The 13,357-nt window shown below is 43.6% G+C and overlaps 1 protein-coding gene and 1 pseudogene across 1 annotated transcript; one reads left to right on the top strand and one right to left on the bottom strand.

Moving 5' to 3' along the window:
- Nucleotides 1–1,304: 1,304 nt before the first annotated feature.
- On the bottom strand, nucleotides 1,305–11,521 carry SIKE1 (suppressor of IKBKE 1). Its single transcript, XM_049765814.1, has 5 exons — nucleotides 11,363–11,521; nucleotides 10,246–10,351; nucleotides 8,042–8,184; nucleotides 7,166–7,279; nucleotides 1,305–1,771 (listed from the first exon to the last, which is right to left on the bottom strand). Exons 1-5 carry the CDS (start codon nucleotides 11,519–11,521, stop codon nucleotides 1,670–1,672), a joined length of 624 nt encoding a protein of 207 aa, XP_049621771.1. The 3' UTR covers nucleotides 1,305–1,669.
- On the top strand, nucleotides 5,944–6,236 carry LOC125997550 (U6 snRNA-associated Sm-like protein LSm8; annotated as a pseudogene).
- Nucleotides 11,522–13,357: the final 1,836 nt, after the last annotated feature.

Genomic DNA, 13,357 nt, shown 5'->3' with positions numbered 1-13,357 from the left:
GAAAAGAAACTTGAATCTCAACATTCCTTTATTGTCTGTATGGTACTCAGCACGATGAAAGTAAAGATCCTCCTTAGCCATGAAAACTTGGTTTACTTGTGGGAAAGAAAAGGCCATTACAAGAACTTGTAATGAAAGGGAAGCCGCTACGGTAATGATTCTTAACTATGAAAGAGAACCTTTATATAAACAGTAGAATGTAGTATCTAAGAAATATGGCATAAATGAATATACTTATTACATAGTTTTCAAGATGGAAAACTATTCAAGTTGAAGAGTTCCTAGAAGGACAGAACTGAAGAACACTTACATACAATAGCATAAAAAAAAGCTTTTAGCATCTAAATGAAGAGCATATATATATGTTCCCACAAACAAGTTTCTCAGCATTCTGAACAACATGATGACTGTGTTATCGGTAGAAAAGCACTTAGGGGGCCAGAGTAATAGTACAGTGGTTAGGGGCCGGAGAGATAGTATGGAGGTAAGGCATTTGCCTTTCATGCAGAAGGACAGTGATTTGAATCCCGGCATCCCATATGGTCCCCTGTGCCTGCCAGGGGCGATTTCTGAGCATAAAGTCAGGAGTAACCCGAGTGCTGCTGGGTGTGACCCAAAAACCAAAAAAAACAAAAAAACAAAAAAATAGAAAAAAAAATAGTACAGTGGTTAGCAATAGCACTGTGATCTGGCATGTGCCAACTTGGGTTCGACCCCCTGCCCCCATATGGTCCCCCCCAAGCACCACCAAGGAGTAAGCCCTGAGCATCACTGGGTGTGCCCCCCACCACCCCCGGAAAAATAAAGGAAAGAAAAAAAAGAAAGAAGGCAGACAGAAAGGAAGCAGTTAAGTTGTTTTCAAGTATGCTGCTTCTTAGAAAAGATCTGAGTCAAGACACCAGGCCATAAAGTGTAAATTTTAGCACCAGAGAGACTTAACATTTCATGGAAGATGGATGGCATTATCAACCAGGAAAACTGCTGGTCTTGTTCTACAGAATCATATTAATTTCTCAAATGGAAAAAAAAACAAAAACAGCCTATTGCCAAATGGATTTTACAAACTAGTACTATTTCTCTGCCTTGGAGTTGAAGAAGAATACAGGAGTTAAGCTCCTTGTCTTGCAAGTGGTGGATCCTGTTTCAGTTCCTGGAGCCACATAGGTTCCCCAACATCTCCAGGAGCAACCCATGAACAAAGAACCAGGTAGACACCCCCCCCCCAAGTAGCTCTAGTGTGGCCTAAGATCCCCCAACTCCCCTCCCAAGTCCCCACAAAAAAAAAAAAACTACAAAAACCTAACTCTTTTTAAGAATGTTTTAGAATGCAGTTTATAATACAAAATAAAACAAAACTGCTGGTTTTAAATAAAAGGTGCTAAGTTTCAGATATGAAAAAAGAATTGATAACCGTTCATATAAATCAAGGGCACAAAACAGAAATTTTCAAAAGGAGTCTCTTAGGGAAAGGAATGGTGAAATGCAGTATACTTTCATTAACACACCCAAATATTGTGTGGAAAGCCAATTGGACATTGAATTCTAATCTGTTACCTGAAAATCAGGTCTGAGGCAATAATACACTGAGGGATACACTTGAATAGAAAGATAATATCTTCTTTCCTTGATGGTTCCTGTTGGACAACCCAGCAATCATTCGGAAGTTCAATTATATAATGGCTTGGGAAACAGTGTCCATTGAATTTTCCTCCCTGACCTGAAGTGACTCGCTGCTGATGGAAATTAATTCTCGAAGTTCTTTATTTTCCAGCTGAAAAGACAGAAAAAAAGTTTATTTTATTATTTTTATTTTTCTATAGTTTGTTATTTTGGGGCCACACCCGGTGGTACTCAGGTGTTATTTCTGGCTTTCCATTCAGAAATCACTCCTGGCAGTGTTGTGATCTCTAGACCATATGGGTCTGGGCAGTGCTTGGCCGTATGGGATGGCTGGTATAGAACCCAGGTTGGCCAGATGCAAGGCAAATGCCATGCCCACTGTGCTGTCCCTCCAGTCTCGGAAGTTGATTTTAGGTATTGGGACATTTTGTTGTTCAAACGTATGTAGGAAGGTGTGTGTGCGCGCGCGTGCACGCGCGTGTGTGTGTGTGTGTGTGTGTGTGTGTGTGTGTGTGTGTGTGTATGAGTGAGATCAGCTTTGGACCTTACACAGGTAAAGTGTGTACTCTACAACTGAAAAAATCACTGCCACAGAAAACATTAAAAAGTTCTGAAGGAGAGTGAGATTGGGGACATTGGTGATGGGAATGTTGCACTGGTGAAGGGGGGTGTTCTTTTGTGACTGAAATCCAACTTCAATCATGTTTGTAATCAAGGTGCTTGAATAAACATTTTTAAAAAATAAATAAAGTTTTGAGGAGGATGCACAGTGAATAAGGTGTTTGCTTTGTCAATCCCCTGTGTCCTGTATGGTTCCCCATGCCAGGGCATACCTAAGCTTTTAGGGGGGCTTAGCCCACAAGATGTACCCTCAGATTTTCCTGATGGGTAGAACTAATTTAACCTCCATGGGGTTCCTCAAAAGGCCCGCTGTGGACACCTTTTTCCCCTGCGTGGATGGTTGAGGAATTTCCAAAGACGCTTGGCATTACATTTTCAGCCAGTATTTGACTATCTCTCCTTTGTATATATCAGGCAAAATAATAACCTCTATCAAATAATTTGGCTCAGAAATTCCAGCACCAAAGTTTATTTGAGAACCCCTTTTTCTGGATATAGTCAGCCCTAAAAGCAAAGACAATTTTTCTCTTTGCAACTGCAGTTTCTTGTAATCAAGGACGTAACCAGAATGCAGATCTTAACTATTATTGACCCTCCTTTAGAAATACGGAAGCTCATTCTTGGGGATTTGGTTCCTCCCTTCACTTAACATCTATAACTATAGGGTCCAGCCTAGAAAGATCAAGTTTCTAGAAATTTCCTACTTCCTCCTAATCCTGATTTTGCATTTAAAGTAAGCTTGCAAGGAGTTATCATGATTTGTGACCTTCTTTCTTGTAACTTAGAATTTTTTTTTTTTTTTTGGTTTTTGGGCCACACCCGGTGATGCTCAGGGGTTACTCCTGGCTATGCGCTCAGAAGTCGCTCCTGGCTTGGGGGACCATATGGGACGCCGGGGGATCGAACCGCGGTCCGTCTCCTAGGCTAGCGCAGGTAAGGCAGGCACCTTACCTCGAGCGCCACCGCCCGGCCCGTAACTTAGAATTTTTACAGTCACACCCATAGCTTAGGTATTGTTATTGTTGTACTAGGCTTTGTGATTACAATTATTCTTCACCTGTGGCTAATTTTACCCCCATAAATTCCTCTGTTCAAAAAACTAAACTTGGGCCCGGAGAGATAGCACAGCGGTGTTTGCCTTGCAAGCAGCCGATCCAGGACCAAAGGTGGTTGGTTCGAATCCCGGTGTCCCATATGGTCCCCCGTGCCTGCCAGGAGCTATTTCTGAGCAGACAGCCAGGAGTAACCCCTGAGCAATGCCGGGTGTGGCCCAAAAACCAAAAAAAAAAAAAAAAAAAAAAAAAAAAAAAAAAAAAAAAAAAAAACTAAACTTGTCGCACTCCTGCCAGAAACGTGTTGACCCCACATTCTCTGTGTGGTTTCATTTATTTCATATTTCATATTCAGCCACTCGTGTTACCTGTTTTCCTCTCGTGAAAGGACTATGACCGACGTAACAGGTCTACAGCATCACCAAATACCTTCTGCCGTGATCCCTGAATGCCTAGAGCAGTGGTTTTCAACCTTTTTGTGCAAAGGCACACTTTTTAATAAAAAAAGAAAAAAATATCACAAGGCACACCACCATTAGAAAATGTTAAAAAATATTAACTGGGGCCCGGAGAGATAGCACAGCGGCATTTGCCTTGCAAGCAGCTGATCCAGGACCAAAGGTGGTTGGTTCGAATCCCGGTGTCCCATATGGTCCCCTGTGCCTGCCAGGAGCTATTTCTGAGCAGACAGTCAGGAGTAACCCCTGAGCACTGCCGGGTGTGACCCAAAAACCAAAAACCAAAAAAAAAAAAAAATTAACTGGGGCCAGAGAGATAGCCTGGAGGTAAGGCGTCTGCCTTCCATGCAGAAGGGCGGTGGTTCAAATCCCGGACTGCTGGGTGTGACCCAACCCCACCCCAAAAATTAACTCTGTGCCTATATTGACTATATATAAAGTAATTCTCTTGAATAGGAATCAAATAAACACAAAGAAAGTATTGTATAATTACTTTATTATGAAATAATCTAATGATTGGTCTATTTGTGAGCTGAAGCCACATGTTACGAATGAAATTGGAATTTTTCCCACGGCACACCAGACAATATCCCTCGGCACACTGGTTGAAAAACGCTGGCCTAGAGAACTGCCAGGTGTGGCTCAAAACGAAAACAGAAAAAAGAAGAAGCACTTTCTCTAGTTCTCTCCTAGTACTGATACACTATTTTCATAGCATTACTGGCCCTAGTATATTAGATGCTAAGCAGCAATCCTTAACCTTTAATCTAATATATCTCTATTTTTGTTAGCATAATAGAATTATAGCATCTTGTTATATATGAACTTATTTTGGTTTTTGGCTCATACCCAGCGAGCGGTTCTCAGGACATATTCCTGACTCTGCATTCGGATCAATCCTGGTGGGGCTCAGGGAGTCATATGGGATATCAGGGATTGAACCCAAGTTGGCCACATGCAAGACAAGGAACCCTACCCCACATATCATTCTGGCCTCTATTTTAAGCTTTATTTTAATTAGTATACTCATTTTGTTTGTTTGTTTGTTTGTGGTGATGCTCAGGGGTTACTCCTGGCTATGCACTCAGAAATTGCTCCTGGCTTGGGGGACCATCTGGGACGCCAGAGGATTGAACCGAAGTCCGTCCTAGGCCAGCTGTGTTCAAGGCAAATGCCTTTCCGCTGCACCACCACTCCGGTCCCATACTCTATTATTTAACTCTAAAAGGACCTAAAAAAGTACCTTGTATTAAGTAGAATTCAGACTATTCACTGTAACGTGTTTATATCTTAAAGTATTATAAGAAAGTCACCTTTATAAAACGAGCTTGTTCTTTTGAAGAACAGTTTCCAGTATAAACATTCACTAACTTTGGTTTTGAAGATGACTACGTTTCTGATTTATTTTTTGATTCTGAGATCAGGGATCACTCCTGCTAGGTTCAGGGGTGAAGCCTCATCCCCCACCCATTCTTCCTAGGTAACTTGACCTTACCTACAAGACCCTGCCCATTTCCTGGGAGGGGTCTTGGAAAAGGTAGATAAGGCTTTTACCAGATGGGATTAGCCCTTTTTTTTGGTCTTTTGCCAGCATGGAGGTCAAAGGGAAGATGGCTGAAAGGAGTTAAGATGCAGGGCTCGCTAAGAATGGCTGAATGCTTAAAAGGTTATGATATAGGCCACACATGTGGTGGATAGGGCATGAATAAAGTTGATGCTTCCTGAAGCCTGCCTGTGAGTGAGTTCAATACCCGTCGCTTTCCTGGACCCCAGACCCGCCGGGATGAAACCACGTGGCTATGGCCTAAGAATAAAATAAAGGCCTCCATTCTTCACTATCCAGCAACCATCGTTAATTATTTAACACTACACAGGGGAGCATATGGGATGCCAGAGAACAAATCCAGGTTATCAGTGTGCAAAACACCACACCCACTGTATTATTGCTCTGACCCCAAAGTGATGATTTTTAATACATTTTGGGGGAGAAGATTATATTTTGTTGAAGAACAAAGAAACACTGCATTATAAATTTTTACAAAATTCAGGCATAATTCATTGAAACTTTAAGAACTTTTATATCTCTTGGAATTTACTTTCATAAATTTTGACTAATATTCAGGTCTTGCTATTTCCTAATCAGTTTAAGACATTACACTTAAGTGTGTTCCTGGGCTACCTGGTCATGAGTTATGACTTATTCCATAGAGAACTATGTCAAGTAAACAGTTGCTGTGATCATATCTGATGGGACAATGATCGTGGGAACATCAAAGGTTTTGACAAGACCTTTAGTTTAATTTTGGATGAAAGTCCTGAATGAGTTGTTTCATTCTTCAGAAGAAATAGAACAAGTGGTACTAGGGTTATATAAGAGACAATGAATGTCAGCGTTAGTGGAGAAAAAGATGAAGAAATAGATTCTGCCTTTGATTTTGGGACTATATAAGCAGAACCTCTGAATTCTGTAGCACACAGCCCATGAGCACATTTTCATCGCTTGCTTGTTTTCTTTCTTTTAAAGGGTATGGAGAAGAGTTTACATTTCTTTCTTTCTTTTTTTTTTTTTTATTTAAACACCTTGGTTACAAACATGATTGTGGTTGGGTTTCAGTCATATAAGATGACACCCCCCCATCACCAGTGCAACATTCCCATCACCAATGTCCCAAATATCCCTCCTCCCCTCCCCGCCCCTACCTGTACTCTAGACAGGCTTTCTATTTCCCTCATACATTCTCATTGTTAGGATAGTTCGCAATGTGGTTATTTCTCTAACTAAACTCATCACTCTTTGTAGTGAGGTTCATGAGGTGGGCTGTGATGTCCAGCCCTCCTCGCTTTTGTCTCTGAAAATTGTTGAGAAATGTCTTTCATTTTTCTTAAAACCCATTGATGAGTGAGTTTACATTTCTTATGTGTACATGAAGCTAGATAGTTATTAAAACTTACTTAGAATGATGTGAGGGGAGAAAAAGGAAATGCATGTCAAGAGAGAATACAGGCTTTGCCAGAGTAGAAAAAGCAAAAAGACAAGAGAGTCTAGTAAGTGAGATGGGAAAACATGGGCTTGAAGAGCAAGCCTTAACATTTAAATCATGAAGGGCTGGAGAGATAGCACAGCAGTAGGGCATTTGCCTTGCATGCGGCCGACCAGGAAGGGACCTGGCACAATTCCTGGCATCCCATAAGGTCCTCCAGTCTGCAAGGGACGATTTCTGAGTGCGAAGACAGAAACAACCCCTGAGCACCCCGGGGTGTGGCCCAAAAACAATCAATCAAGTTAAAAAAAATTTTAACTCACAAGCATACAAAAAACATCAATATACTTTAGTGATAGGTTACTGCTGACAGATTGTCTTAGGCTCTGAAAACTTGCTGAAAACACTGAAATTAAAATAGCACCAGTCTTACCTCTAATTGCACTAGTTTTTCATGGACCTTGCAAAATTGGTCATCGTCCAACTGAACTGCTTTTCTCATCACTTCTCCCATTTCACAGATTCGATCAATCTGACTTTCAATTTCCTATGAAGAAAATAATAAAATATTTCAAAAGGTTAAAATGTCATTTTTCCCCTAGAGATCAATTTTACAATTTATATGATGATGTTAAAAAGCTTATTTAATCTAAGGCTGCACTTGAATTTCACTATCACTAAGCAAACATTTATTAAAAACCTTCAACATTAATTGATATTGTTTGACAGAGTGTTTGTTTGTTTATTTATTTTTGGTCAGACCCACAAATAAATGCTCAGGTGCTACTCCTGGATCTTCAGGACATATACCAGCGGTGGCACTCAGAAGTCACTCCTGGCTCTGTGCTCAGAAATCGCTCTTGGCAGGCTCGGTGGACCATATGGGATGCCAGGTATGGAACCACCATCAATTCTGGGTTGGCTGCCTGCAAGGCAAAGGCCCTACCACTGTGCTATTTCTCCAGTCCCTGACACAGAACTATTTACTAATGAGGGAGGGAAGAACTTTACTTCTACTCAAAGGGGCCTGAGCAATCTTCGCTTTATTTTTTTTTAAGATAAACTATTGTTTTGATATATTTTAATTAACTTTTGTGTATTTTCATTTCCTTCCATAGTTATAAAATACTTTATCTTCTCTGTTTGTATCTTAAAAAAAAAAGTCACAGCAAAATCAACAGTGTATGTGGTGACCACAAAAGGGAAACATGTACGTACTTTTCTTCAAAAACAAGCACACGATCAAATGAATCTCAACATAATATAATAACATTCTGTTATTTAGAATTCATGCACCCAAGTCACTTACTGCAGAATGACATTGATGAGCTTTCAGGACAGGTTCAGCATCCACCGCCTTTTTCGAAACCATTAACTGTAACATCTGTTTCCGATACTTGCTCATAATGAGTTCCAAAGCATCCTGGTGTTCCTCTAAGGAAACCCAGAGCTCTATAAAAAAAAAAAAAAGAGTAAACACATAAAACAGTTTGGCAACAATTTGGCAGCAATGGCTGAGAAAAAGCTTGTAAAGATCAATCATGGACTGTCGAAATTTTATAGCTTTCCCCAAGATACTACGAACCCAAACTTGTAAACCAGAGTCGAAGTTCACAAAACTCAAGCAAAGGTTTATGTGGAAAATAACTTCCTGGGCAGAAGCAACAGAACTGGAGAGAAAAAATAAAAAGAGAGAGGGTCCTTTTTGTTTGTTTGTTTATTTGTTTTTGTTTTGTTTTGGGTCACACCCAGCAGCGCTCAGGGGTTACTCCTGGCTCTATGCTCAGAAATCCCTCCTGGCAGGCTCAGGGGACCATATTGGATGTTGGAATTCAAACCACCGTCCTTCTGCATGCAAGGCAAACGCACCACCTTCATGTTATCTTCTCTGGCCCCAAGAAAGAGGGTCTTAAGACATGGTTTACATTTAATTTTGTGAGTTACTAGCTTAACAACTTTTTAACATTAATGATTTAAATTATTTATTATTTGCCTTTTTGCTGCAAGAGTGGCATGGGAGGTTTTTCCCAGTCTGTGCAGGAGGGGGCCACTCCCTACTGGCTTTATATTAACGAGGAGACTGGTTAATCGTGAGAGCGAGTGGACAAGAGCTACCTGGGGGTGTTGGGTGTCTTTAGAGCCACACCTAGGAATGTTTAAGTGTTAGATGAAGCAATATCTGGTCCATGTAACCCCCTTATGATCTCCCACGCCCCTCACCAATTTCTCATCTGTACTGTTAGAATAAAATCTGAATGTGTACCTCAAAATGCAGAGCTCTGATTAGAAAGGGATCGTAAGGGAAAAACCCTCTGTAAGCTGATAGACCAGTAACTGGTCCTGTTTTGCAAAATCAATAATGAATTACTCAACCAGTCTCTGAGAATAAATTACCGCACTTCCACGTGGCACAAGAGCATTAAAAAATAAAACTTCTAATCTTAACTCTAGTGTTGACTTTAATTAACTTCAAAAATGAAAACCCTGGACATTATGAACTCTCGCCATGCAAATCTCCCTCCTGGTGCTGCCTCCCTGAGCTAGGCACGAATTAAATCAACTCTAATCAAGGAAGGCCTGTTTAAGAAATGCCCTATCCGTTGACCTTGAAATAAATAGTTAACATGGCAAACTATTGTCGCTGGGCCTGTACAGGATAGATTACACCTCTCCTTCAACGTCTCGACCTGGAACCTAGCCCTAGTCTTAAATAGAAGAGAGATTGGGGGCCATTGGTAGTGGGAAGGTTGCACTGGTCAAGGGGGGTGTTATATATGACTGCAACCCAACTACAATCAGGTTTGTAATCAAGGTGTTTAGATAAAGATATAAAAGAATAAAAAGAAATGTACAAATAAAAAGTCACTTAATATAGATATATATAATATGTAATTATATATAGTATATAATTTTTTTTGTTTTGTTTTGTTTGGGTCACACCTGGCAGCACTCAGGGGTTACTCTTGGCTCTGTGCTCAGAAATAGATCCTGGCAGGCTCAGGGGACCATATGGGATGCCGGGATTTGAACCACTGTCCTTCTGCATGCAAGGCAAACGCCTTATCTCCATGCTATCTCTCCGGCCCCATATATAATTTTTATATATATTGTTGGGTTACGATCCTACCCGAATCAATAATTGTACTCCACCCTAGGGAGTGTCCTATTATATATGATATATAGTTATATATATGTTTATATATATGATATATAGTTATATATCATATATAATATATTTTTTATATATTGTTGGGTTACCGATCCTACCCCAATCAAAAATTGTTTGATTGGGGTAGGATTGGTAGGCCAATATATATAAAACATGCATTGATTAGCCTAAGATTGATTACTGATTAGGGTAGGATTAGTAACTCACCATATATAAAACATGTATTTTTGAGGGTGAAACAGCAAGGCAGTTTTGCTCCATGAACTTCTTTCTGCGGTGTTGCTGGGTGGGTTAAAAAAAAAAAAAAACCCTCCCTGGCCAGTGCAGCAGCCAAAGGGACTCACCTCGGTTCTCTTGCTGCAGGTCTCGGATCTGGGTGTTCTCCTGGGCCAGGAGGATGTGAGGTTTGGACTTGGACGTGTCCTTGGCCTCAGAGGGGTCCTCCTGGTACTGGACAGACGGATAGACAGACATGGGTTGGATGAATGAAAGCAAAGGTGGGCAGACGGACGGACAAACAGACAAGGTGGCCGGATGGACAGAGACAAGACAGGCAGAGGGACAGACAGACATGGGCTGGATACATGAAAGCAAAGCTGGACGGACAGAGACAGGTGACAAGATGGACATACGGACAGACAAGTGGACAGACTGATGGACGGACAGAGAGACAGACACGGGCTGGATGAACGAAAGCAAAGCTGGACAACAGATGGACAGAGACAGGCAGGTGGCCGGGTGGACAGAGAAAGACAGAAGGACAGACAAAGTGATGGACAGAGAGACAGATGGACTGATGGACATACGGACAGACTGATGGCTGGACAGACATGGGCTGGATGCATGAAAGCAAAGCTGGACGGACAGACGGACAGAGACAAGAGAGACAGAAGGACAGAGAAACTGATGGATATATGGATGGACTGATGGACAGACAGGTGGACAGACTGATGGACGGACAGATGGACAGACACGGACTGGATGCATGAGAGCAAAGCTGGGTGGACAGAGACAGACAGGTGGCCGGGTGGATAGAGACAAGAGGGACAGAAGGACAGAAGACTGATGGACAGACAGACGGACTGATGGACAGATGGACGGACTGATGGGCAGACAGACAGACACGGGCTGGATGAACGAAGGCAAAGCTGGGACAGAGACAGGCAGGTGGCCGGGTGGACAGAGAGAAGGCAGAGGGACAGAGAGACAGACTGATGGACGGAGAGACAGACGGACTGATGGACATACGGACAGACAGGTGGACAGACTGATGGACAGACAGACAGATGAACAGACTGATGGACATACGGACAAGCAGGTGGACAGACTGACAGGCGGACAGATGAACAGACTGATGGACAGACGGACAGACAGGTGAACAGACTGATGGACAGACGGACAGACTGATGGACAGACGGACAGACTGGCGGACGACGGCCAGAGGGCCCCGGCCCGACCCACCTGGTCGGGCAGCGCGGCGCCCGCCTCCCTGCGGGCCGCCACCCGGCGGTGCAGCGCGGCCGACTGGTCCACCAGCGACTCGGCCGCCGCGTCGTGCTCCCGGAGCCGCTCGAGCAGCGTCTTGGCGTCGCCCACGATCTTGTCCAGGCTGCAGCTCATCGCGCCCGGGAGCCCAAACACCCGCGACCGCCCAGCCGCAGGCCCCGGCTCGAGGAGCTCCGAGCTCGGGCCCGCCCCGGCCCCAGGCGCGCGTCACTTCCGCGCCCGGCCCGGACGCCCAACGCCCGCCCGCCCGCACCCCGCCCGCACCCGGCCCTGCCGGAGCCTGTCCGCCCGCCCGTCCGCCCCTCTGCCTGTGTCCCTCTGTGTCTGTCCACCAGTCTCTCTGCCTGTCCGTCCATCTATCTGTCTGTGTCCATCTGTTTGTGTCTGTCCGTCTGCCTGTCCATCTGTCTTTCTGTCCGTCTGTCTTTCCCTGCCTATCCGTCAGCCTGTCTGTCCATTGATCTGTCCATCTGCCTGCCTGTCTGTCTCTCTCTCTCTCTCTGCCCGTCTATTTGTCTGCCTGTTCACCCAACTGCCCTTCTGTCTGTCTCTGTCTGTCCACCAGTTTGTCTGCCCATCTGCCTGCCTGCCTGTCTGTCCACCCATCCGTCTGTCGGTATGTCCATCCATCTGCCTGCCTGTCTGTCCCTTTCTCTCTATTCATCTGTCTGTTGCTCTGTCTACCTGTCCATCCGTCTGCCCATCTGTCTGTACGTCAGTCTGTCTCTCTGTCCATCCGTCTTCCTGTCCACCCATCTGTCTACTTGTCTATCCATCGGTCCGTCAGTCCGTCTGTCTCTGCCCGTCTGTCTGCTGTCCAGGAGTCTGTTCTCTGTCTGTCCAACCGTCCATCTATCTGCCCATCTGTCCATCAGTCTGTCTGCCTGTCTGCCCATCAGTCTGTCTGTCTGCTATCCATCCATCCATCTGCCCATCTCTCTGTCCATCTGTGTGCCTGTCCATCCGTCTGTCTCTGTTTTCCCATCAGACTCTCTGCCCATCTGTCCATCAGTCCATTCTGTCTGCCTGTCTATCCGTCCATCTGTCGGTCCATCCGTCCAACTGCCTGTCTCTCTGCCCATCTGTCTGTCCGTCTTTCTGTCTGATTGTACTTTATGGAAAACATGGATCCATACTTCACTCAAAGTGAATCAAAGACCTTGAGATCAAAACATAGAACACTCTAAGATCTAGACCTCAAAGGAGTCTTCAATGATATGATGCCAATGGCAAGGGCTATAGAAAATAAATCTGAGGGCCCGGAGAGATAGCACAGCGGCGTTTGCCTTGCAAGCAGCCGACCCAGGACCAAAGGTGGTTGGTTCGAATCCTGTTGTCCCATATGGTCCCCCGTGCCTGCCAGGAGCTATTTCTGAGCAGACAGGTGTGGCCCAAAAACCAAAAAAAGGAAGGAGGGAGGGAGGGAGGGAGGGAGGGAGGGAGGGAGGGAGGGAGGAAGGAAGGAAGGAAGGAAGGAAGGAAGGAAGGAAGGAAGGAAGGAAGGAAGGAAGGAAGGAAGGAAGGAAGGAAGGAAGGAAGGGAAAGAGAGAAAGAAAGAAAGAAAGAAAGAAAGAAAGAAAGAAAGAAAGAAAGAAAGAAAGAAAGAAAGAAAGAAAGAAAGAAAGAAAGAAAGAAAGAAAGAAAGAAAGAAAGAAAGAAAGAAAGAAAGAAAGAAAGAAAGAAAGAAAGAATAAATAAGTGGGACTTCATAAAATAAAGTTTCTGCATAGCAAAAAAAAACATGAGCTAAAATAAATGACAGCTAACTAAGTGAGAAAATATTTCACTCAACACATTAAAGGGTTGATATCTAGGATATACAAAGTACTCACAAAGGTTAACCCCACAAAATCTAAAAATCTTATAAAACTGTAGAGAGAAAATGAACAGACACTTCTCTGCAGACGACCAACAGATGGCCAGCAGACACATAAAAAATGCTTATATCGG

This window comes from Suncus etruscus, chromosome 19 (assembly GCF_024139225.1).
Source record: "Suncus etruscus isolate mSunEtr1 chromosome 19, mSunEtr1.pri.cur, whole genome shotgun sequence".
In the NCBI taxonomy this organism is placed as follows: domain Eukaryota; kingdom Metazoa; phylum Chordata; class Mammalia; order Eulipotyphla; family Soricidae; genus Suncus; species Suncus etruscus.
Note: the sequence above shows the minus strand (reverse complement) of the source record. Positions and strands in the feature narration are given on the sequence as shown.

Coding starts and splice junctions, on each gene's coding strand:
- SIKE1 (XM_049765814.1), bottom strand. CDS start 11,521: ATGAGCTGCAGCCTGGACAAGATCGTGGGCGACGCCAAGACGCTGCTC. Junction 10,352..11,362: donor GCGCCGCGCTGCCCGACCAG/GTGGGTCGGGCC, acceptor CCGTCTGTCCAG/TACCAGGAGGACCCCTCTGA. Junction 7,280..8,041: donor CTCATCAATGTCATTCTGCA/GTAAGTGACTTG, acceptor TTTTCTTCATAG/GAAATTGAAAGTCAGATTGA.